The sequence below is a fragment of the Monodon monoceros genome, unplaced genomic scaffold (assembly GCF_005190385.1).
Source record: "Monodon monoceros isolate NGI ecotype Baffin Bay Population unplaced genomic scaffold, NGI_Narwhal_1 Super_Scaffold_11, whole genome shotgun sequence".
Taxonomy (NCBI): domain Eukaryota; kingdom Metazoa; phylum Chordata; class Mammalia; order Artiodactyla; family Monodontidae; genus Monodon; species Monodon monoceros.
The window spans coordinates 30,896,872-30,922,623 of NW_021703767.1; the positions used below are offsets into that span (position 1 = coordinate 30,896,872).

At 34.6% G+C, this 25,752-nt stretch overlaps 1 protein-coding gene across 1 annotated transcript in view; it reads left to right on the forward strand.

Moving 5' to 3' along the window:
- The window catches only part of ROBO2 (roundabout guidance receptor 2), a 574,540-nt gene that overhangs the window by 470,532 nt on the left and 78,256 nt on the right, over positions 1-25,752 (forward strand). Inside the window, exons 8-14 of the mRNA XM_029214217.1 lie at positions 2,203-2,327; positions 6,843-7,014; positions 11,546-11,751; positions 15,982-16,063; positions 16,498-16,660; positions 18,263-18,429; positions 21,509-21,630. Of these exons, the coding sequence (XP_029070050.1) occupies positions 2,203-2,327; positions 6,843-7,014; positions 11,546-11,751; positions 15,982-16,063; positions 16,498-16,660; positions 18,263-18,429; positions 21,509-21,630 (1,037 nt within the window). The remainder of the gene's footprint in view (positions 1-2,202; positions 2,328-6,842; positions 7,015-11,545; positions 11,752-15,981; positions 16,064-16,497; positions 16,661-18,262; positions 18,430-21,508; positions 21,631-25,752) is intronic.

Genomic DNA, 25,752 nt, shown 5'->3' on the forward strand with positions numbered 1-25,752 from the left:
TAAGAGTCGTACCTAAAGTAATTTTGTAATGTTGATTTAAACTATCATTCGTATTAGAAAAAATGGAACAAAAATCAATGTATCTGCTGATTCAGTGGAATTGTGTGGAAATAACAAGAAGATCATAAGAAGCAAGTAATCTCCTAAAAATACCTGGCAACATAAACCACGTCCTGTTCAAATAGATACATAAATCTGGGTTCTTCATCCTTTTAAACTGAGTCTTCTATTATCTATAGCTGTAGAAGAAAATTTCACTGAGTAGATTTATTCCTTCTGTCTCTGAGGTGTGTGTTGAATGTGTTGAATTAGGAGGCAGTATAATAGGACAGCAAAAAATAAGCCACTACAGATCTCTTGAGATTTTTGAAAAAATGCTGCTGCTGTTTGTATGTACACTGTACACTGTAAATCCTGCATGTTTGAGGATACCCTACATTTACTCCGTTCTTGGACCTGCAGTTATGTACTCCTAAAGGACTGAAAGAATTCTGGGTAAAGGACTTTACCGAATGGTGCTTGCTGTTAAAATTCTTCAGCGTTCAAATTTTAGGACTGTGGCCATGTACACTGGGTTCTAAAACTTCGAGTTCATTTTAAAGTTTTTTTCTTGGTCATAAGTTTTCTAGTATAAGCCAGGAGTTACACTGGAAACAGATGATTAGAAAAGTCATAGAATAAACATGCTGTTTTCTCTTCAACAGGAGTGGATTTTAGTATGAAGAAGATGTCCTTGTGAAAATGTCCAGTTACACAGTCTACTGTTTTTCACTTTCTTCTTTCTCTTTATAATTAGCCCCAAATTTAAATCTGAACTTACTTAGAATTTTTACCCCATCCCTTTATTTTCTACTGGAGTTCCTTGTACCTAGGTCTCATTATTTTTGCCTACACCATTTTACTGGCCTTCCCGTCAGACTCCCTACTTTATTCACTGATCTGTCTCGCTCACAATCTATACACTACATTCATTAGAGGGTTAAAGCTTCCAAAATTTTTGCTTTACATTTATCACTCCTCAGCTTAGAAAGAGTCGGAATAAAAACCTCAGTTTGTCTTCTCAGGCCATTCTTAGGATACAAATCTATCTTTTGTAGCCAATGCTGTTTATACAGTGGGGACTTGCCATTCCTTTGGGATTACACACTGTATGCTAGATGCGTTCTTGCTTCTTACACTTTGCTCAGTTAGCTCCTTGCTTGGAATATGTTCATTTCTCCACTTCTCTAAATGCCACCCCTTCCTCCAAGTCTCCATAATGTCCACCTCCTGCATAAAGCATTTCACAGCTACCTTAACACAAAGGGATCCCTCTCTCCTGAAATCCTATCACACTTACGACGTGTACTATAATTTAAGTGCTTCTCCTCTGTGCTCTGAGAGCACCTCTATCATTGAACTTACCACAGCCTTAGAGAATTGTTGTTTTAATTTTGCTCTTGCTGTTGTCATCATGATCATGTTCTGTATTTTCTCTTAGACTACGAGTACCTTCATGGCTGCAGGGTAGATGATTTTATCTGTGTATCTTTAGTGCCCAGTAGGGGAACATAGTAATTGCCGAATGCTTATTGATGTAAATGAAATGAATTAAATAGAATCAACCACTTTCATATGTTTCTTTATATTGTTAGTTATCTTTGTATGTAATTCCCATCTCTTCGATTCTTTGATATTTTCAACACTTCAATTCCTCAGGTCTAGAATATCAGCACTTTGAGAATAGGTATCATTATTTTATTCCTTCTGGTATCCCTGTGCCCAGTACAATGTCTTGCAAATATTACAAGAACAGTGAATGTTTGTTAGTAGATTGATTTCACAGGAAGGAGATATTTGAGTAATGCAATGCCTCTTTTTCTCTCTTCATTCAAAACACAAAACCATATTGGGAAACCATGTTTTTTCTTAAAAACTTTAGAATATCATTAAAAATCTATTTTTCTATGCGAGTATAGGGGCTGCAGGATTTACAGTGTACATTTAAAATGTGTCTACGAATACATTTACTTCTTTCCTCACATTTGATAGAGTGCTCGTTTTTCTTTCCCCATTGTGTTTTGAGAAATACTTAAAACTAAATCAAAAACTGTAGCCTCTGTCTGGCACTGAGCAATCCACCTAGTATCAGATTTTCTCTTTGATATATTTTTCTTTGTCAGCAGTTTATATTGACACACTTTCTTTCCTTTTAAATTATAGCTCCTCCACAGTTTGTGGTTAGGCCAAGAGATCAGATTGTTGCTCAAGGTCGTACAGTGACATTTCCCTGTGAAACTAAAGGAAACCCACAGCCAGCAGTTTTTTGGCAAAAAGAAGGCAGCCAGGTGAGTGTAAGCCTTGACTGCTTTTCTGAAATCTCTGAACTCCCCGTCTCTAGTGACCCTCAAAGTTTGTCTTTCCTTTCTTGTTAACAATGTTGAATTTATTTTATTTCTGAAAAAGAGACCAATTAATTCTAAAATTAGCGGGAGTCAGATGCTTTAATATAACATTCTTTTTTTCTAGTGTTAATTCTCTAATATTTTTATCTTACGTCAAATAGATACAATGCAGTGTAACCAAATTATCTGAAAAAGTCTAACCTGTAGCTGTTTAAAACCTCCTAACAGAAAGGTAAGTTTGCTTTCTTGCATTGAGCTACATTGGGATAAGTAAGTGAGTTAGTATATATAAAACACTTAGGACATCCTGGGCAAATGTAAAACAGTCAAAAATATTTCCATTATTAATCAGCCTCGAAACTAGTTTCAACCCCCTTTCATAGTTATATAGTATAAATACCTTTTCTTTATCGTTAATTTAAGCACGCTTCCATTTGAGTAGGAGAAATATTTTCTTCCATCATCCCTTCTGGATTCCCTCACAGTGGGGTTAGACAGGAAATAATACATTAAATACCAGAAAAAAACCCAACACTTGTCTGGTCTTTTCTGTGCCCTGGTTTGTCCTCTCCGGGCCCTCTCCGGGCAGCATGATCTCTCAAGACTCTGCTAAAAGCGAATTGAATACACCCGTTTTCTCATTTAGAACTTGGTCCAAACTTGGACAAGCACAAGCCTCTAGGTTCTGAGGCAATGAGTGGAACTTCCAGCCTAAACCAGATCAGAAATTGAGTTCTTTGTCTACAGACTTATCTGTGCATTCCTGAGGGACCTAGAGATATTTTTATTCTAGTCTCTCCGGAAGCATACCGAAGGAGGCATATAGTTCACAGGAAGAGACCTACTGGTGTTCCTCGTCAGCACCCTCTGGTGTTAGTCCAAGTTCTGGAAGAATTTCCTGGGCAAACATGGAAACCATGATTTAAAGTCTCAGGCAATCTAAAAACTTTGCCAGAGACGGAAAATGCTTTTGACTAAGTTAAGAGAACCTGTTGATCAAAACTCGTGTATGATTATCTGGGTAGAGAGACATCAGGAAGTTTCCCTCAGCCGTCATTTTGCATTGTTGTGAATTCCTATACAGTTCTGTACCACCCCGAGCTAGCAGTTTTAACATCTCAGTATGGACGGGCAAATTATCTTTCTTCCTTTCCTCATTGCCCTTTGTTGGATTCACTTCCCCCATGATTTGTGGGATGTAAATATAGTGATGAGAAGGTTAAGGTAAAGTTCTGGCCACTGTCTTATCCCACATCAGGATCGTTCCAGGACTTAATTGCCATCTTTTTTATCAGTTAGTAACAATACAATAGATTTCTACTCATAGACTTCCTTGATTCTTCACTTAAAAATTGCTTTCAGATTAAAACATCCCAAACTCTAAAGTGAGTGTAAAGCAACATGATATAGTTATAACACACTTGAACACACACACACACACACACACACACACACACGTACCCTGAAAAAGGAAAGAATTCTAAAGCCATTTTCCCTCCGTATAATTTTTACAATCTTTGTAGCACTGTTTAAATTTACTGAAGCTCATTTTCTTAATCTAAAATTTGAGGATAATATATTTTACTTCACATAAGTTATGAAGATTATGTGATTAAATTAGTTTATATGTAAAAATGCTTTACACATTTTGAAGGTTAGAAATGGGGAAAATGCAGAATGCATCTGCCTTCCCTTGTTCCTGGCTGAAGTGGCAAGTTCATGCTTCTGCTAAGGCCAGGCTGCTTGGGCCAGAGGTATCCCTCTGCCCACACACAGAAGCTCAGCACCACTCTGGTCACCTCTGTCCCCAGACCCACATCGTGCCTGAGAAGGCAGGAGGGGATGAGCCTGGAGAGCCCTGGTAGCCTGTCAAGTTTCTCACTCCTGCCTGTAGCTCCTTCCCTCCACCCATTCGGGGAGGTATGGGGTCCACAGAAGTTACTTTCTCAAGCCACTGATAGTAAATATATTTATGTGAATTTATTATTTATTTATAAGTGATACAAATATAATGATATAAAGCAATTTGATTGTTGCAGATTTACACTTTAAATCCATGTAGTGAGTTAAATCTCATTATAACTTGTTATCATGTAGATACAGCTGTATCATGTATAAATCACATGCCCTAAAATAGCTTCAGGTTTATACATGCTATTGCATGAAATGTGTATTGGTCTTGTGGCCCAATGAGCATGATATTTAAATATGCTACATTGTGTTTTAATGTTTTTTAAACAAGTAATGATCAAATAGCATTAAAGTATTTCTTTTTCTGTTATTTGATAAAGTGGCATGTAATTCCAGAGATATTAATCTCTGGGAAAAATTTTCGAGTTAGGTGATTGATTTGATTATAATCTTAGGCCTCCTTTTCTTTATTTCAGCTATCTCCCTCACATTAGACAGAGGGGTCGGGGGAGAGAGGAAAGGGGAGAGAGAGAAAGGAGATTGTGAATGAGAACAAAAGAGAAATGCTTGAGCAAATTGTAAATTTTCAAATCATGAATTGGGACATTAGGAAAAATAAATTAGTCTTACTGTCTGCAGTATCCAATTTTTACAGTGATCTATGACTATCCATCAGTATAGAGAGTTAAGAGCCTGGACTTAATGGTCCATATTCCTCAATATGTGCTGATAATGCCAATTAGCACTAATAGGATACCCAGGCACTTCAAGGCGAGAAGAGCTCTGTAGAATTCCTGGGTTTTGCTTGTCATCCATTTTCTTTTGCCTATGTCATACAAACAGGGAATAAAGATGATGGGTTAACCTCAATCATATGCCATTTTCCATGTCATCGAATCATTTAGAAGGTGGACTGATAACACATTGTAGAGGAAGAGATCCCAGAGAGAATTAAGCCCATCTGATGTATTAGTGCTATGTAAATTAGTATTCTAATGGCTAATTGTAGGAAAGTGCACACTTTGAGTTATTGTATCATTTCCAAGTGCCTTTAAAATTTAGACCCTTCTCTTTCAGATGGTTTATTTCAGTAATATATTTGGATTCCACAGGAGAATTAGCTTGCTCTCAAATTATGCTTCATATGTATGAAAAAGTCTAGCCTTATATAGTAATACAAATTTTATAGGAAGGCAATAGCATTTTGAAATTATATTCCTGGCATGCTAGCAAACATCACCTCTTTTAGAAAAGGTTTAATAACATAGTATGTTTATGTAAAGTGGGCTTACAGTGTCACACTCGAATCTAATAAAGTGGACATCCATCATGTTGCAATAAAGAGAAGAGCTTCTAATTAAAGTAGGACCTCATTCGCAGGATTAAAGTCATTTAGGGTAATTGAAAAGTGTTAATACCCTATTTTATCCTCTTTCATTGGTATTACTTCAAGGGTAGAAACATTTTAAGGGGAAAATGTGTCTTATGCCTTTAATTGAATGTTATTACCTCCTGATTGTAACATATTGAAACTGTTTAATTACAAACCTGGAAAATTAATTACTATGTCGAGAAACAGATCCCAGAGGGTTATAATGTTCTTTTTTTGTAAGTAAATACAACATAAAAATTGATATGTCCTTATTTATAATCCAACTTGGAAGCATATCTCAATATAATTTATTGTATCCAAATTTTTGTTTAATTGAACAACAGTAAAGCAACATAGGTCATCCAGGTTAACATTACTGCTCTCCTATAAGAACGTTCACAATTTTGTGATTTGGCTGCTTGTATTAATATGAGTTATATAGGAAACTAAAGAACCTTTGGTTTTTTGATAGGGTAATATTATGAAATTCTTTACCATCACACGCATCCTTCAGAAACATCCCTCATCTTCTTTTTATTTTCAATGATTTGGTTAAGCTTGCTCAGACGGTAGCCTTTATACCTAGCTCCTTTCAAAGCTGTTACAACCTGCAGAAATCTTATAGCAGAAGGAGATTCAGCTGTCTCTCTGTGTCAGTCTCAGTCACACACTTTTGAATACCTTTAGGAGAAATTGAGTTACTTATGTCAAATATTCAAAAGGGTCAGCAGAAAATATTTTTGCGTTCTCTAGTGATCTGCAGTTTATAAAACACATACACAATTGATGTTACATTCTAGATTCTCACGATGTTTTATGAGTTGAGTCAGATGAGCATTATTATGTCCATTTTACAGATGAGGAAACTGCGTTTCAAAACTGTTCAGTAACTCACAGAAAGTCACGCAGAGAGTAAAAGCTCACGATCCAGACCTAGATGATTGTCCCTTCAGCCAGAGCATGCTCGCTTCTTAGAGCACATCATTTTCCCATGATGGGAAAAAAGTTTCCCAGTGAGACTCACTGTGTGGCCTTTAACCCTTTCAGTACCGTATTTTTAAATCTTTGTGTTTTCTTTTTCCAGCCACATTTCTCTAACTGCGGTAGCTGTTGTCAATATAATTTTCCTTCTGAGTGAGAAGAGAATCTTAGTAACATTGTGTTTGTTTCCACAGAATCTGCTTTTCCCAAATCAACCCCAACAGGCCAACAGCAGATGTTCTGTGTCGCCAGCCGGGGACCTTACAATTACCGACACTCAGCGCTCGGACGCGGGTTACTACATCTGCCAGGCCCTAACCGTGGCAGGAAGCATTTTAGCAAAAGCTCAGCTGGAAGTTACTGATGGTGTGATATTATTAGAATTTGTTTTCTGAAAATAATGATTTTTATCAAAACTATGAAATTCTCTGACCTTTTAGTTAAATCCTTAAAATTAATGCTTATCTTCTAAGTTTGAATCTAGGTAAAATAACATTCTTAATAGTTTCTAATTCTCCCTGATTTAATACCATTTACTTTCCCAAAGAAGAACATCAAACACAATCTATTTTATTCTTAAAAATATAGTGATGCATTATTTTAGTGAAATAGAAATAGGAATGTTAGCTCTATATTTTTATTCAGTCTTGTGCTGGTATGATTGCTTCTAATGGGTAGTAATAATCTTATTTTACTAGAGGAGAGAGAGAGATATAATCTTTATTATCAGTGGAAACAGAGATGACTTTTCACTTAGCCAATCACATTGTGACATCCTATGATGTGTTAATTATACATTCACTAAGTTAAATTAATTAAATACCTTCCAAACTACAAATGGATGCTAAAACTAATTTTTTATTTGTATGTATGCACTACAAATCTTAACTGAAGCACCTGATTCAGGTGAAAGTTGAAGACCATGCAGCACTCTTCATGTCTGATTTTTTTTTCCCAAGAGCTTTTCTGTCACAACTGACACGTAGGGAGTTTTAGATATTTGTGAACCTCTGAGCATTAATTTAAGCCATATTCTTTGATATCTTAAATTTAAAAAATCTCTCTTGCCCTCTTAGATTTGTGGGGTTTCTGATTCTCCCCACACCCGCACCCTCCCACTCTGGGTTCTGCGATAAAAGAGCTTTGGGCTGTGACCTCTCTGATTCTCTTCTTTCTCTGCTGAGCTTTTATGCAATTCAAATTTACATGTAGATTAAAAGGTCATTTAAAATTAATAGAAAGGCAGTATTTTTTAATGTCTGCCCATGGTATTGCCTGATTCAGCGCCATGTCAGGAATGGGAATAAATAGAACAGACAAACATTAGCTGAGGGGATATTGAGTCGTTAATGGCCATACCTGCTGATGCAGCAGAGACTTACTGCTATGGAACTGAAAGAAGTCAGGTTCAAGGGTAATGGTGCCAAGAAATTCTTCCTTTACATGGACAAGATCGTCGATCCTTCAAACCTCCATATTTCTTTAAAAGAAATAAAATATAATTATTAACCTTTTTTAAGCTCCTATGTTTTCTTCTACTAGGAAAAAATGTCTAGAAACATATACTTGGAAAATAAGGTATTCTGGCCAAAACCTAAGTTTTATTCTATACTACTATGAAAGATTCCAAATATAATGCTTAAGAACTCCACTATAGCTGCTTATGGTATTTTATAAAAGACAGACTTTTAAATGTTTCTAAATGAAGAAAGTGTTATGAAGAAGGCAAACCATATTTGTAGAAAACAAAGTTGATGATTTCGAAGAGCCAGTTGATATGACTGATGTGGTTCATGAAACAGGTGGATATTCAAAACTGTGCCTGATATAATGAAAAGGAAAACTTGTTTTGAGAAATTATGTTTGTTGTTGACATAATCTCTCAGACCAGTAGTAATTCTAGCTTTGGTTCTGTGGTCAAACTGAAAAGAGTGATAAGGAAATTTAAATCTGATGACTGAGATGTCTCTGAACATTTGGTTACAAGTGGCTTGAATATTAATTGCTACATTGATTTTTACTTTCATAAGCATTCACAAAGTCAAGATCCTTTTGCAGGAACATTGAATGGAGGTTATAGAGTTATTGATTTTGACAGTAAAGAAATCTAACTTCAAGACCTAAACACACACACACACACACACACACACACACACACATACACTTTATTATAAATAACGGTCTCCAAATATTAACTTGCCACATTGGCCGATGACTTCAGCTTTTATTCATAGTTTTAAATTTTTCAGACTGGTTAACAGTTTAATAATATGCAAGTCATCCCCTTTTGAACGTGTTGCTTGGTATGATCCAGGGCAGTTTAGAGCCAAATGAAATTCCAATGTAGAATGAAAACATATGTCGTGTTCAGAAAAACAAGCAAAACATCTATAGCGATGTTTCTGTTGTTACATTTTTGTACTTAGAGTCCTTTCTTGGAAATATTTTTAACTCAAGTGTTCACATGAGATGAGATTGTTAATGGTGATGAAAGGTGCTGTTGAGTGATAATTTTACTTATTATAGGTAGAGCTAAGATCTTTAATACACTTGAATTTCAAAACATCCCTTTAAAAGACCTTCTTATTATTTCATTAATACTGTTCTTCATTTCTTTTCTTCTCTTAGAAAATTAGAAAATTGTAATGAGAATTCTGAGTAGAGCCAATAGAATCTAAAAGGACTGGAGAGAAGAAATGTACAATAGATGTCACATCATGATCTTATATGAATGGTTTATTGCGGATTCACAATGCATAGTTAGAGAAAACCATGGAATTGTTCACAGATCACTGGAAACCCTAAATGTTCATTTAACCTCTGACCTTAGTGTCATGGAAACTTGTGGTCATCTTTCACCCATAACATCCTTGAAACTGAAAGTTCTTTCTGGCCAGGAGATTTTCAGTTACTTTTTTGATCAAATTCATTTAAAAGACAATGAGCTACTCATTTGGGCAGTTAAAAAGAAAAAAGAAACTAATTGTATGTCCTTTGCCCATATATAATGATTTCAAGGATATGACAGTAAGAGCAGGTTATAAGAAGTTACCAGAATCCTATATAGATATTTAATTTGAAACAAAGAAGTAACACTATATAAAATTTAATAAATAGTTTCTTCTCTGGTAATGCAGACCCATTTTTCTTACTGAATTTTAAAATTATTCATAATGTTTTGTGAATTGGCCTTCCATTTTTGACTCAGAGAGAAAATAAATTCCACAAAGCATTCAACTTGAATATCTATTTGCACAATTATTGCCAGATATGTCAGAATTAGTATAATATTGTGCTTTCACATTCTCTGAAGATTATTTAATTTACTTCTAAAATGAAGAATTTGATCAAGAAAAGCAGTGAACTAAATGGATCTAATTTTTATTTGCAAAGAATACACAGAGAATGTTGTTTTCCTTAGGTTTTTATAAGGTTTTCTATATATACACACATTTTAATACATATTTTGATATAACAGGTTTAGGTTGATTGGAAGTCCACTCTATCTGGACATGCAGGAGACCTCTATTTTAAATCAAGATCAGTTGGCTTTCTCACGGTAGCCTCTAAAAGGGCTGTTTGATTTAATGTCTTTCGCCAAAACTGTGAACTCTACAAATAAAAATACATATAGATTGAGAAATATATAAACATATAAACGGGTATTTGTAAAAGTTGGTAGACAAAGGAAATTAGAGCATTAATAAGCAAAATGACTTTTTTTGATTATGTACATAGTAATCCAAGATGACCTTCTTGAGAAAAAGCACTCTTCACAGTTGCTTAGCAATAATTCAGATTCACCATCTTTTTCTTTTTGTGGAACTTATATATATATATATATATATATATATATTTAAATATTATATTTGTTATTATTATACATAATAAAGAGCATATTTGGATAATTAACCAAAACCTATGTGAAGTTTATAAAACTTTCTCTTACGAAATCCTTTCTTGGGCTTGGGTATATCAGTTTCATTGTGAGATGGTCTTCTAATGAATTGTAGATGAAAGCCTGCCTCCAATTGATTCCATATTTTCATTACCCATTTAAATATTACTATACATTCTGATATACTTCCTAAATCATTATATAATACTTCTAAAGGCACTGATGATACTGCTACAAGTCAATATTCAATTTAAAAAACAGTGAACTATGTTTATGAAATTATGGAAAATTTACTCAAATGATCACAAAAATGGATATATATGTAAACACAAATTTTCATGAAAACGCTATTTTTGTCATGTCATAAATACGGTCTTTAGATTTTTTTGCTTAAAAGTATAGACTAATTAAATTATATCATCCACATTGTATTACTATAATCTAGAGCCCAATATCACAATTTTAGAAATAAATTATTTATAGTCTAATATTTTAACGTCATCAAAATATTATAGTCTATATAAATAAAGCCGGCAACTGGTGCTATGAAGGTAAAATTATGTATTACTCATATATTTATAGTAAAAGCAAAAGTGAAAATTGATTGTACTCATGTGATATTCCACAGGCTTTCTTAAACATGCATATGAGAGAGAAAATGGCCATTTTGCAAATGATTACCATAAGCTCTCAACATTTTAATTTTAATATGATTTAACCTTTCTAAGATGTCAGAATTTATCTTATCATCATCTTAATTATAGGTAACTCAGAGTAAGTTATAAATATAGTATGGCTTCAGTAAAATATGTACAGGTGTATGTATAGTAATTATAGATGATAGATTTATAATGGATGTAGAATATTACAGAAAAAATTATAAGTAATATGTATGACTTTGGGGCTTTAATCTTACTTTTGATATAAGACTACTGATGATATAAAGACTACCAAATTTCATAAAATTAAAATATCCTGAAAAATATCTTTGTCCTTTAGTTTTGACAGATAGACCTCCACCTATAATTCTACAAGGCCCAGCCAACCAAACGCTAGCAGTAGATGGTACAGCATTACTGAAATGTAAAGCTACTGGTGACCCTCTTCCTGTAATTAGCTGGCTAAAGGAGGGATTTACTTTTCTGGGTAGAGATCCAAGAGCAACTATACAAGAACAAGGAACCTTGCAGATTAAGAATTTACGTGTAAGTAATGTTGGAATTTGTATTTGGATCTTCATCTCAACAGAAGTATGTACTTCCCTAGGGAAAAACTGTGTTGTGAAATTAAAATCTTACATCCCTGCATAATTGCTATACATTTTATTATAGACCCTGTTATTTCTTATTTTACAAATGACAAATTGAAATTAGAGGGAAGTTCATTGTCCTTAAGTTCATTATAAGCTCATAACAGGCCTAGAAACTTTTTATTCCTTCATTCTATCCTATATGTATGTAATCAATGAAACGAAAAAGGTTAAACACATAAAGTTAATGATAGTAATAGTACATTTAAAATAACTGAAAATGAGAAATGCTTCTGATTTACTCTCATGAACAAGGGAAGTTCGTAATGAAATGTGGATAAATTGGCTCAGCCCAACAGTTATGTGGAAAGTAATGAAGAGATGAGACTGATGACTGCATAGGAAGCAGGTTTGGCTAGTTGGTAAAAATATCTTACATTTTAGGTAAAGTTGCTGTGCAGTTTAGGTTTAAATCTGTGCACAAGAACAAGCCATTGCTGGTCTTTTAACAGAAGATGACATGATAGAAAATGACCATATCTGCCAACTTACCAAGTTAGACTTCAGGAGCAGCTCAAAATAAATGTTTACTTCTGAATACTATATTAGCTATCTACTGCTGTGTAACAGTATTAGAAAACACTTCACAACACTTGTGTTGTTAGGCTCAAAACAACACATGTTTATTATCTCATACCTTCTGTGGGAGTCTGGGCATGACTTAGCTGGGTCTTCTGCCCTAGGGTCTCACAAAGCTACAGTCAGGGTTGTAGTCTCATCTGAAAATGGACTGGGGATCAGTTTGCTTCCAAACAACATAGTTGTTAGCGGCATTCAGTTATTAATGGCTATCAGACTGGTGACCTCAGCTTCTTGCTTGCTGTTGACTGAAGGCTGCCGGTGGTTCCTTGCCATGTGGATATTCCCAATATGATTGCTTGCTTCCTCAAAGTCAACAAGGAAGAGAGTTTTTTAGCAAGACAGGCTTACAATCCTATATAACATAATCACAAATGTGACATCTTGTCACCTCCATGCCATATTCTATTGGCCAGAAGTAAGTCAACAGGTCCTCCACACACTCAAGGTAAGGGATTACACCAGGTGTGAATACCAGAAGGCTGTTATCATGGGGGCCACCTGCCCTCCACAAGTATATTCAGTTCATTCAACCAAATATAGAAAGCCTCCCCTCCATGTAGCAAGCACTATGCTAAAGCTCAGGAGTGTCAGAATAGTCACAAGATTGGGAATGAGGGCCAGAATTAGGGTGGTTGATGTAATAGTACATGAAGAAAAATTGACTGAAAATGATTCAGTGGAAGAACAATTAGTAGCATCTGGTATCTAGGTATAAATTGGGAACCAAGGTGATTAAAAAACAAACGAAAAGGTGTTGCATTTTCCCATTCAGAAGCCTGAGGAGGAAGATAAATTATTTTTATTATGTGTATTTTCAAATGATCACAACGGGGAGTGTTTTTTTCTTACAATGTAAATTATTTACAATCACATGTTTATCAGATGTGTAAAATACGGACACATAACAAAAAGGAAGAATGACTTTTTCGTAGTGTGCACATGCATACACAAACACAAATCTTTAATTTGTTACTATAATGAATGTATATATTGTTTTATTTTAATTTTGAGATAGGCATTAATTATTGCTCTAAGTAGACAAAATGCTATCAAATTCAATTTAAAGAAAAATAAATTAATACAGGTTTTTAGCCTGTCTTTTTATTTATTGTAAATTAATTGTAAACCTTCTTTGGACAAAATGGGAGTTATTAAAAAATTAATGCCAGGTCTCCTTGAGTAAACAATTTAACTGCTCTCTCTTAGCTAAAAGCAGACTTCTTGGGCCATGGAGGTTAATGCATTTCCACTGTACTGCTGAATTAAAGGGTGTGCTTGAACAGTCAAGACCCCCAATAGTGTTTAAAAGAAGCAATTAAAGGTGGGTGCTTGATGATGTCAAACAAAGTTTGAGCCCCTCTCTCAGGCTTCTGAGTAGTCTTTCTGAGATGCATACACCTGGGAGCTTGTCTGCAGCCAGCTACACAAGGAGAAAAATAGGTGAGAGAGTGTGCCAGCACATTAGTCTTTTTCAAAGCACTGATTAAGGACGAAAAGAGAAGGATGGGAAAGATACGAAGCACTCATGACCAGAGAAGACATTATTTAAAGTTAAAGGAATGAAAATGAATATGGTGATGATGATGGTGATACAAGAGTGAGCTTTAGCAATGGTATTTAGGGTTTTCATATCACTTTTGATAAACTCCACAATGAAAACATTGTTATTTTTTCTGTAAGATGACTGTCTTTAACAGAAATAAAATGTTTTACACTACTTCACTGATACAGTCAAGAGAGGGTTTCTGTAGATCATATTCCTTTATATCTTACTTTCTTTTCCAGTACTTAATGCAAGGGGGGAAAAATAGTGTGATGAACACTGTGTTCTCATGGTCCAGTAATTGGTAGCTGAATCCGTTTCTTCTGAGGAGAATATTCCAATAATCATTAAAACCTACCGACCACAGCTAATGTCAGACTTGTATCTCCATACAATGACAAGGAGATGCAGTTAAGAAGCATTACCTAGTATTCTTCTTTTAGCATTTGCACATAATAACAAGTGCTACGTTTTAGTTCAACTGCTATAATAAAATGCAAATTTTTTACTCTTTCACAGACCATATTCAAATGAACATCCCATTAAAATCCAGCCTCGGCTCATTATATTTAGTTTGTGAGTGATGCTTCTTAAAAGCAAAGATTTCTAATGACTATAATGCATGCACAGCCACATTTGAAAAAATGGCTCTTTCTACAATGGCTATCCCCCATCTTGCCTCAGTATAATAGAAGACAATTGTACAGAGATAACATAATATGGCAAAGAATGACGTGACAGAGTAATTTGAAACTTAGGTTAAAATACATAATGCCATTTAAAATCAATTAAAATTGTGGAACCGCAGTAACATCCAGGCACTAATGATTTACCCGAGAATCAGTTGTGGAAGGTTGAGTCATCAATACACTTACATTTTGAACCCAACAGATATTATATTCCATGAACTCCCATATTTTATCAACAATTAGACTCACGCTCATCGTGGAATTTTAATTCTACATCTTCTGCTTTGCCTTATTCTGTTTGGTCATCAGTTTCTCTTCCCAGTCTCGCTTTTCCTTCACCCCTAAACTAACCTGAATGAATGTTGTTTGCAATTTAAGCCCGTGGGGCTCAACCACAGGGAGGATTTTTGATTTACATATTACCGAACTTGAAGTTTTTGTCAAGGTATAATCACGGAATCTTCTGCCTTTTAACATTTACAAAAGGGAACTCTTGATTATATTGTCAACTATTCCTCAAATTCTTTTGCCGCTCTTCAGTGAATAACAAAAACATTTTATGTAATCAGTGAAAGACAGTTTTTAGTATGCTTTAAAAAGTGTTATGGATTAGATGATTTCTATGACCATTTCAGCTCTCTATTGCAATGACTCCATGGGTATCGTTTGCTTGTTTTTAATGACACAACTTTATTTCATTCACTGTTACACTGCTACAATTTTAATACAAGTGAGTACTGCACTCTTTAAAAGGAAAGATTTAGTTTTCCTTTTTTAAAAAAAAAATTTCTTCTTCACTTTTCTCCATGTCTTTAAAAAAAAAGAAGGTCTGCCCCCCCATTATCTCAGTGCTTATTTACTCCTGGGTATATTTTATTCTGTGAAATACAGTTTGTTGACGACAAAGAGGACAGCTTTGCATTACTGATCTCTGAATGTTTATAGGATGCTGAAAACTTCTGTCCTGAGTTATCCATATCTAACTCTGACACAGTGAAGTACCAACATAAGCTGGAATTAAAAGATAAGGGGATTGCTGTGGAGGCAAATAGAAAGACAACTAAAGTTTACAGACAAAGAGCATTTAGTTGTAGAAATATGATAAGAATCTTTGAATCACCATTATGAATAAAATACATGATATGAGCTTATTTTAATATTTTATGTGTGCATATGATTGACTCTAATGTACAATTTGGACAGCCAAATGATATATCACATTTTCACAGTCAAATATTGCCTTGTTGAGATTGAGCAATTATTCTACAAATCAATTAAAACAATTTTATTCTCTCCCTTCTATGCACACTAGATTTCTGATACTGGCACTTATACTTGTGTGGCTACAAGTTCAAGTGGGGAGACTTCCTGGAGTGCTGTGCTGGATGTGACAGGTGGGTTCTTTGTGAACTATTTTAACAGAAGAAATCTTGAGCCAGTTTCAGTGATTAGCTCATTATCAACTAACAAGTTAAAGAGAGATCAATATTTTAAATTTATTGAATGTAAGAACTAAGCTTTACGCCACTTTTTCGTTTCTATACCTCTTGGTACGTAGCATTGCACATATGAAATGTGATACATTTGTCCTTAATAATCTTGTTATTTTATTTTCTCTGTCTAAAGAACAAGCAATTTTAGTGATCATGTGTGAAAGTAAATATTTACTAATATGTAGGAAAAATCAAATATTCACTTATATACTTTTGATTCATGAAGATGAATTGCTCACTGTCTATTCAAATTCTTTAATAGACTGTTTTCCTTTTAAGCATCTTTGTCAGCTTATGTAATCAGAAATGAAGCTTTTTCTATTTGTCCTCTCTAGAGTCTGGAGCAACAATCAGTAAAAATTATGATTTTAATGACCTGCCTGGACCACCATCCAAACCACAGGTCACTGATGTTACTAAGAACAGTGTCACCTTGTCCTGGCAACCAGGTACCCCTGGAACCCTACCAGCAAGTGCATATATCATTGAGGCTTTCAGGTATGAGACAGTTCCTTTTTTCTCCATTGGGTTTTTGCTTTAGCTCCTATATCTTAAAATCTCAAGTGAGCTATCCTGCTGTTTTATTCTAAGGACATGCTTAATCAGTGCATTTTAAGAATATATCTTTTATATCTGACTTTATTCAAGAATAGACTTTAGTTTTATTTTTCATTCATACCTTAATTATAAGATTAAATATGCATTATCCATGCCTACGTCTGTAGGGATCTAGTTATGACATAATCACTTAGCTCTTGACCATTGTAGGGATTTATCAGATGTGAATTTTGGCTTTAGAACTAAGCAGAAAATAATTTAATTAGGCACAGACACTTTTTAAGTTATGCAACTGTTATTGAGGCATGGAAGCTTGGAATTTTACTTCCTAATAATTAGAGCAGAATTTAAAATAATTCCAGTGTTTTATACTATATATTTGAATACGTGTATTGGCTATGCCTAAGAGAATATTAAAAGCTACAATTAAGAGATTGAGTACATGCACTTCTGATTGCTGAAAGGAAAAGATATGTCCAGTTGTTATTTGAAATAATTGCCGTCAATTCAAGGATATAGACTATAATTTAGCAAATACTAGTATAAAATTGTTTTATGAGAATTTGAAAAAATAGTTGTACTAATGGGAAAATGTGGCTTCATATTTAGTTTCAATGTGCTTCTGTTTGTCACTATAAATATAGTGATAGCCTCTCTCCTTTTTAAGCATTAGGACAAATCATCACTTTCATTTTAGGCTTCCCTAATCTATTAAAGTTAAGGATCGATATATAGTTTTCAAATTTCAAAACAGTGTTTTTCTGTAAGTTTCATGCTTTGATGTAAAAAGACTTCTGAAAAATAAACAGACAGCCCTGAAAATCACATTTCCTCCTCATTCTAAACAAAAGCAGCATTTGACCTTAGACAAAGTGCTATAAAAGGGCATCCCGTCTGCAGATGACTGTTAAAGGGTCCACACATACAGATTCAGAGATATTTCACCATCCCGAAGTGATAAATCACAATACTGTGTAATGTACAATTTTATTAAAAATGTGACCAAGGGAAAATATTCATTACATGCTTCCTTTCTTCTTTTACAGATATGTAGTTTTAGAAGGCTCTATTATAATATTGCATGTGGAATTGATGCAAAAGAAAACACACCTTGTAACAGGAAAATGTATTGGCATAATTTACTCTGTAGTCCATTTATTCTTTCTACAGGTTAATTCTTTTCAAGGTATATATATATACATTTACGAGGACCATATTTATTGTATAAACTTGATGTTGTGATCTTGGCCTCTGTTCCTTTTACAGGTATTCATTTAGTGGCTGCTGTGCTTTAGCAAAGGGCTATCACATCTCCTGGGCTGAGTTTAATTTTGTTGTGCATGGCACTTCCGTTAGGTGGGCTCGGCTTTGTTGTTGAATAAACTGAAATCATCCAAATGTTTCATTTATTGGGCTGAACACTTCAAGCGTTGTGTGTGTGCGTGTTTAATTTTCAGCCATTAACCTTTGTCATTGATACCCAACTCCATTTCCAAGACCCTTATGACTGCTGTTTAAATGAAATTTCTGTTCATGTTTCAGCCAATCAGTGAGCAATAGCTGGCAGACAGTGGCAAACCACGTAAAGACCACCCTCTATACAGTGAGAGGACTGCGGCCCAATACAATCTATTTATTCATGGTGAGAGCAATCAACCCCCAAGGTCTCAGTGACCCAAGTGCTATGTCAGAACCTGTGCGCACACAAGGTAATTTCAATAGCTGCAAACATGACTGTTTCTAGAAGGAGGCATTAAACAGATCTTTAAGGACAAAGGGGTTGCAGGACCAAAGATAAATGTGTCTGCATTACTTATTATAATGTTTCACTAGACCTGATCCAGTGAAAGAGAAGAAAACTTCTTCTCTGGACGACTTCTCTGGAGTCGTCAGGGTCTATTTGGTAAAAAAGAAACAGAATAATTTGGTACAATTACATAGTAAGTTAAATTGGGGCTTAACTGTAGGGCTTTACTATATTTCAAAAGAAGGAAAAATGTTCCTCCTTCTTTGAAATTAATTGTACAATAGCAAAAAGTGATCTTTAATGGATAAAATGCCCTGTTAGGGATATCAAAATTACTTCCTCTAGTTCGGGAATTGTGTTTTGATAGTGCAGTGGGTCTCAAGGTGTGGTTCCCACAGAAGCAGCATCTGCATCGCCTGGGGCCACATTAGAAATGCAGATTCTCAGGCCCTGACTCAGAAGCTCTGGGGATGGCGCCTGGCAGCCTGTTAAAGTGCCCTCCAGGAATGTTAATGCTTAAGTTTGACAAGCATCATTACAGTGTATTTTATTAAACCACATGTTTAAAGGAACAATTTGTTTCAGGAAGCAGTAAACCAAGCTTTCTTCCCGAGGTATGCAATGCTTTTGACTAATAAAAAACAAAACAAAACAAAAACACCCACCCAGAATATTATAAGATCAAAATGGAAGATTTCTCATCTCATCTTTCATAGCCTGCCGCTTCAAACTGAGAAGTTGCTGCAGTCTAGGGGTTAATATGGGATGTTGAATTATAATTTTCCTTCTTACTAGTAGGTGAAGGGAATTAATAAAATAGAAACGGTGGCTTTATTATTTGTTACAGCTTACTTCCCACACGGTTCTTGAGAAAGGGTTAATTATTTCTTATTTGTAAAAGGCTTTGAACAAGATATTTATAATTCAAAGTAGTATTTTTATGCTATGAAAAGCACCATACAGCCATAAAATATTATTATAATTACAATGTAGTTCGGTGACAGTAACTAGCAAGCTATTATAACAGAGAAGGGCACCTTAAAGGAATCAAGTCAAATAAAGTTACCACGTGATTTTGCAACGTCGCTGACATAATGACAGTCAAGGGAGGAGGGGATGCCACTTTGCTGTTGTTCTCTAAGCACTAATGTGATTAATTTCCCATAATGATAAAGGGACTGTAGGTAAAGAACCTGTCTCAAGAGAAGGAAAAAGTACAAGAAGGAATTTGACGGCCTGAAACTGTTTCTATTTTACCTTGCCAGGATCCAGTTGCTTTTAGTGTGTCTGAATTTAATGAGTACATTAAATTATTGAACTAGAAAATGAAGAGGTGTATGGTTTTAAGTCAAGAAATTGTAGTACCCAGATCATTTTTTTTTTTTTTTGCGATACGCGGGCCTCTCACTGTTGTGGCCTCTCCCGTTGCGGAGCACAGGCTCCGGACGCGCAGGTTCAGCGGCCATGGCTCACGGGCCCAGCCGCTCCACGGCTTGTGGGATCTTCCCGGACCGGGGGAAGAACCCGCGTCCCCTGCATCGGCAGGCAGACTCTCAACCACTGCGCCACCAGGGAAGCCCAGGATCATTTTTGACACCACACTTTCAGCAGCTTTGCATTCTGCAAAGCACTTCTTTGCAAAGAACACTTGGCTGTGTGAGCTCTTATTTTTCAAAGATATTAAATACTGTAGAATTTAGCAATTTCTTATTTCAGCAAGGCAGCAAGTACTTGTACCATCAATATCACAGTAGATCATAGATATATCAGCAAAGATTAATAGTATTCACATGATATTAATAATACACACACACACACACACACACACACACACATATATATATATATATGATTTCTAAATCAAGTAAAACTCACTGTGTTGTTTATGTTAAGGATGAAAAAAAGTGGAACTGGAAAAAAATTACCAAAATGTAGTCCCTAATTATTTATGTTCCAACTTAAGTTAGTGCACCCAATTTAAGTTATGGCTGAGATATGCACTTAAAAATATTTTTGCAAGAGTGTCGCATTGTGGCCTGAGAAAATAGGAGAAAACAAGATTAAGAAAGTAAATCCTTTTAAATTGGACTTCATTCCTTAAATAAGGTGATTGAAGAAAAAAATCCAACGTAACATTACAGCGCACCAGTTAAAGAAGCTGATTTGAGTATGTGTGAAATTCAGTGTTTGATAGCAATTTGATGGACTTGGACGTCTATAGTTTATCTTTTTTCTTAATGGACACATAGGATGTAAACCATTGTATGGGAAGTAGAGTAGTATTTAGGCGAATGGTGACTAAGGGGTCAGAACAGTTTATGGCTGAGAGTATATCATTTTAAACATTGTAATTCTTTCTCCCTCCTACCCCCCCCATCACTTCGAAAAAATATCATGATTTTTTGTCAGATATTGGAGTACTGCTCAGAATTTATTACATAGAGCATTTTATCAGCATTTTAAATTGGTCAAAATTATTTTTGTGAATTTGGGAGGGTTCTTCCCCTTCTTTCCGTCATTTTGTTTACTTTTAGTAACATAATTCACTCACAGTCCCCCTGATTACTTTCTCTTCCACACTCCCAGACTGAAATAGGTCAAGGAATAGGAACCCACAACCTACTAACTGGGGAAAGGGATTGAACAAATTCCTCAACAGCAATTTTCAGACCTGGCCCCATTAACTACTTGGAAAAGTCCTTCAACATGGCAACATCTGTGTAAAACTGATGTTTCTAAAGAAGTCTTGCAGCACATACTTCATCCTTTAATAAGAAAATAATAGATCTTTCACAGCAGTGTACTGAGTGGGGATAAGGGGTTGCATACACTTTTATTAATATTATTTTAGTGAAGATATCAGTTCTCAAATTATGTTCTAAAATGGTGGTACATATATAAATATGCTGTAACGTTGTTTGTCCCAAAGAGTTCCTAATTTTTCCCCTGGAATTATTTCTAATGGCATAATATTGGCTTATATAATGTATATTAGAATTCCACTATTAATTTTAAAAAATTGGGAATGGTTATCCCTGTAGATATCAGCCCACCAGCACAGGGAGTGGACCACAGACAAGTCCAGAAAGAACTCGGCGACGTCCTTGTCCATCTTCATACTCCGGTTGTATTGACTCCCACCACTGTTCAAGTCACATGGACGGTAAGTTTTTAAAGACTATCCTAATGGTAGTCTCTTTTACTCCTTTAAGAAAACAAACCAAAACAGGAAAAAGCAAACAAACAAACCAAAAAAAAAAAAAAAAAAAAGTAGCAAAAAGACTCACCATTTAAAGTCAAGGTGTAATCAAAGGCAAAGAAGAAAAAAAATTCCATAGATAAAAGTGTGACTAGAGTAAAAATAGGTCGCAATATAAACAATACGATCTGTCTCCTGAATTTTTAAATGGCCTTACTGAGATATAATTAACATGCCAGAGTTAAAGTGTACGACTCAGTATTGTCTGGTATCTTTGCAGAGTTGTGCAGTCATCAGCAGAATCTGATTTTAGTACATTTCATCATCCCAAAGTGAAACCCTCCGCCCATTAGCAGTCACTCCTCCGTTCCCCTGACTTTAGCCCTTTGCAACCACTAATCTGTTCTCTGTCCATATAAATTTGCCTATTTCTTCCATGTGAATGAAATTATACAATATACGATCTTTTGTGTCAGGCTTCTTTCACTCAGCATGATGTTATTGAGGTTCATCCATGTTGTAGCATGTATTATTAGTACTTTGTTCCTTTTTATTATAGAGTAGAATTCCATTGTATAGATGTATCTCATACATCTGTTTATCCATTTATCAGCTGATTCATCTTTGAGTTGTTTCCACTTTTGACCATTATGAATGATGGTGCAGTGAACACTTGTGTACACATCGATGTATATTTTCATTTTTCTTGTGTATACTTAGGAATTGTTGAATTAAACTCTCTACTTAACGTTTGGATGAACTGCCATAATGTTTTCCAAAGTGGTTACACAATTTTATGCTCCCACAAGCAATATTTGAAGATTCTAGTTTCTTTCACATCCTTGCCAGTTTCTCTTGCATCTTATCCTGTCCTTTTGATTATAGCTGTTCTAGTGGGTATGGGTGGTATATCACTGCGATTTTAATTTACATTTATTTAATGACTAGTGTTTTGAATGTTTCATGTGCTTATTGAGCATTTGTATATCTTCTTTAGAGAAATGTCTGTTCAAATTCTTTGCCCATTTTTAAATTGAGTTGTTTGTCTTCTTAGTATAGCTCTATAATGTTCTTTACATATTGGATACAAATCCTTTATCAGATATATTATTTGTAAATATCTTCTCCCAGTCTGTGGGATGTTTTTTTACTTTCTTAATGATGTCATCTGAAGCACAAAAAATTTTATTTGAAGTTCTCTTCTAAATATAAATCAATCATCTTCACATTCTTTTAGCTGAATCTCATCCAGCAGTACCAAGAAAAGTATATAATTTTAATAATTTGACATATGTAGTAAAAAAAATTAATGGGTTTTAAGGAGTAGATTGATATTTTAATATATGCTAAGAACATCCAATTCCAAATTCCATGCATTATTAAATGTCAACCTGCCCACTGTTATTTCAAAATACAAATGTTTTCATCGCATGATAGTCACTGAAATGAAAACAAGAAATAGCATAAAAATAGCCATATTACTCATATTAGAGGATATTAACCCTTGTATATGTGTTTGTGTCTATGTGTGTCTGTTTTGTGAAGAGCCAGATAATGTTCTTCCCTGTGCCTAATACGGTTTTTGCCAACTTCTCATTTATGCCTGAGATCTCTTGCCGCTAAAAATCCATAAGGATGATAAAAGAGCAGTTTTTTAAACCCCCCCGTATTTGTGCTAGATCTTGTATGTTGTGTAAGTAATGGTCATTTGAGTTATGGATATCTAGAAAATTTTCACTTTAATTATAATATTAGAATTATATCCATCATAATTAATTAGAAAGAATTATATTAATTAGAAAGTATTTATAATTATGACTATTAGTTTTGTTGTTGTTATTGTTTTTGTGGTAGTAGAAGAATGACTGTAAGTTAAAAAAAAAAATGGATTTTTCCCCCTTAGAATCCAAGTTTCTTTAGGAAACTAACTATTTCACCCATTTCCATCAATTCCCTTAACAAAAGAAGTTGAAAAAGGAAAACCAGTTATTTTTTGTCAGTTCTTAATTAATTATGTTTGAAATATGAAACACAATGAAGAGAATTATTCCAGCGTCCTCTTATTAATAAAACCATTGAGCAAACATAGTTCAACAAGCATTTTTTGAGGACCGGTTTTGTACTAGATGTGGGGAAACACTGTATAAAGAGACACAAATCTGCTTGAGAAAAACGTGGGAATTCTTAATGACGGTACACAGGGATAAGGGCTATAACCGTATGTACACATTTTATAAACACAGGTTTCAATCAAAGAGGAAGTGATTAACTCTATCCTCAGGCATCAGAAACAACCTTATCACTTATCTACATCTATACGGGGAAATATAGAGGCATTATTTATTTGAACAGAGGAAACTAAATTAACATTTAAGGCTGTTTTGTCCAGTTCTATAGACTTGTAAAAGGAAACCAACGCAGACAGGTTGAACAGTGTTCCCAGTAGCCTACATCTATTTACAGGTAAAGATAGGATTAGAATTTCCTTACTTTAAACCTGCTTTTTGTGTTTTTCACTTTAAAGATAAACTGTAGACAAATATTTAGTTGAAAGAAATACCTTTTAACTGTGGAATTTCAACATATGATCCTGGATGAGGCACTTTACTTCTTAAACCACACTAGTCAAATGTTTAGTGAGTACCAAACTGGGTAATGCTTTAACAAAAAATAAAACTAAATTTATGTTTTAAGAGTAATTATGATTATTTAAGATTACATTGTTTCCAATTTTATTTTTGATTTAATTTCACATAGACTTATTCTGTTTTCTGCATATAATGGTTTCTATTCTTCTGCTCCCGTGAAGGGAGAATAATGACCTCATCATTTTTCCAATGGCACAGGAAGGGTATCATTTGCCATGGCTCTTCCATCTTTCTGTAGCTTTGGCTAGATACCAAACAAATAAAGCCAAGGAAAGGGTTATATTTTTAACAACAGATTTTTCCTCATTCTAAATTGAAAAAGTCTTTTCTGCTTTGTTGTGAGTTTTGAAGGGGTTTCTTTTTTAAGCTGCTTCTAAATGTGGAAATTATTTGGGTAAGAATCAAAGTCATTATGTTTATGAAGTTAATCACTGTAAAAGTCACTGAATTTAAAAGAATAAATCAAATTAGATAAAAATTTCAGATCAGTAGCCTGGGAGTTCTTCCAGGAGAGGGACCTTGTCATATTCATCTCTATATCCCAAGAAACTTGTCATTTCTAGTTTGCATATCTCTATCCCTCATGAGCTTGTGTTCTGAGAGTCCAAAGTTCATGCTTTCATTTCTGTTTTTTCAGAACAAAGCATTCATTATGAAATACTTTTTCAGTAACTGTCTGTTGAATGATCAAATCAGTTGTTTTCATACATTTTAACTTTCTACTTTAGAAAAGAAACCATTCAATTATATCACAAATTCCCCACGAATTTGTAGTTACACATGAGATAAGTATGTATTTCAGAGGTAAATTTTAGTGAAATAAATTTAGGCTGGAAGTCAGATCAGTTGCCAAAGAAATTGTAACCAAATATTTCATTTTCATGTCATATTTTCAACTTGCTAAATGTGTATGTTCTTTGAGTTATAACACTGTTAGTATTTGAGTTATAGACATGTTGACGTTTGAGGGAAGAAATATATTCCCCAGCCCATGTATTTCGATTAGGGGTCAGCTGATATGGTTTATCAATAGTTGGCAGGATTCTATTACCAAACACATAGGATGTTTGAACTGGAAAGACCATCTGCCTGCCCCACAAGTCTAATCTTGAAGCAACAATACTTAACAAAGGCTACTTTCTAAAAGTGACTGCTGTTATAATGAGGGTAGGTAAAAATGATGAAAATGGTTGTTTTACAAAGAAAATAGCAATAAATCCCTTATTTTAAAATCATTATTCTAGTTTTTTTGTGTGTGAGTGTTTTGTTTTTATTCAAGGACAAAAAGGATTACAGGCCCCTTGCCCCTTAAACATCACAGCTACTGGAGTTGAAAGAGTGTTTTGGCGAACTTGAATTTCAGAACTCAATTAAACCCAGATCAGTTACTTAGAAGGCTAAGCCCACCAAAGGAAATTCAACTTGAATTTTCAGTATA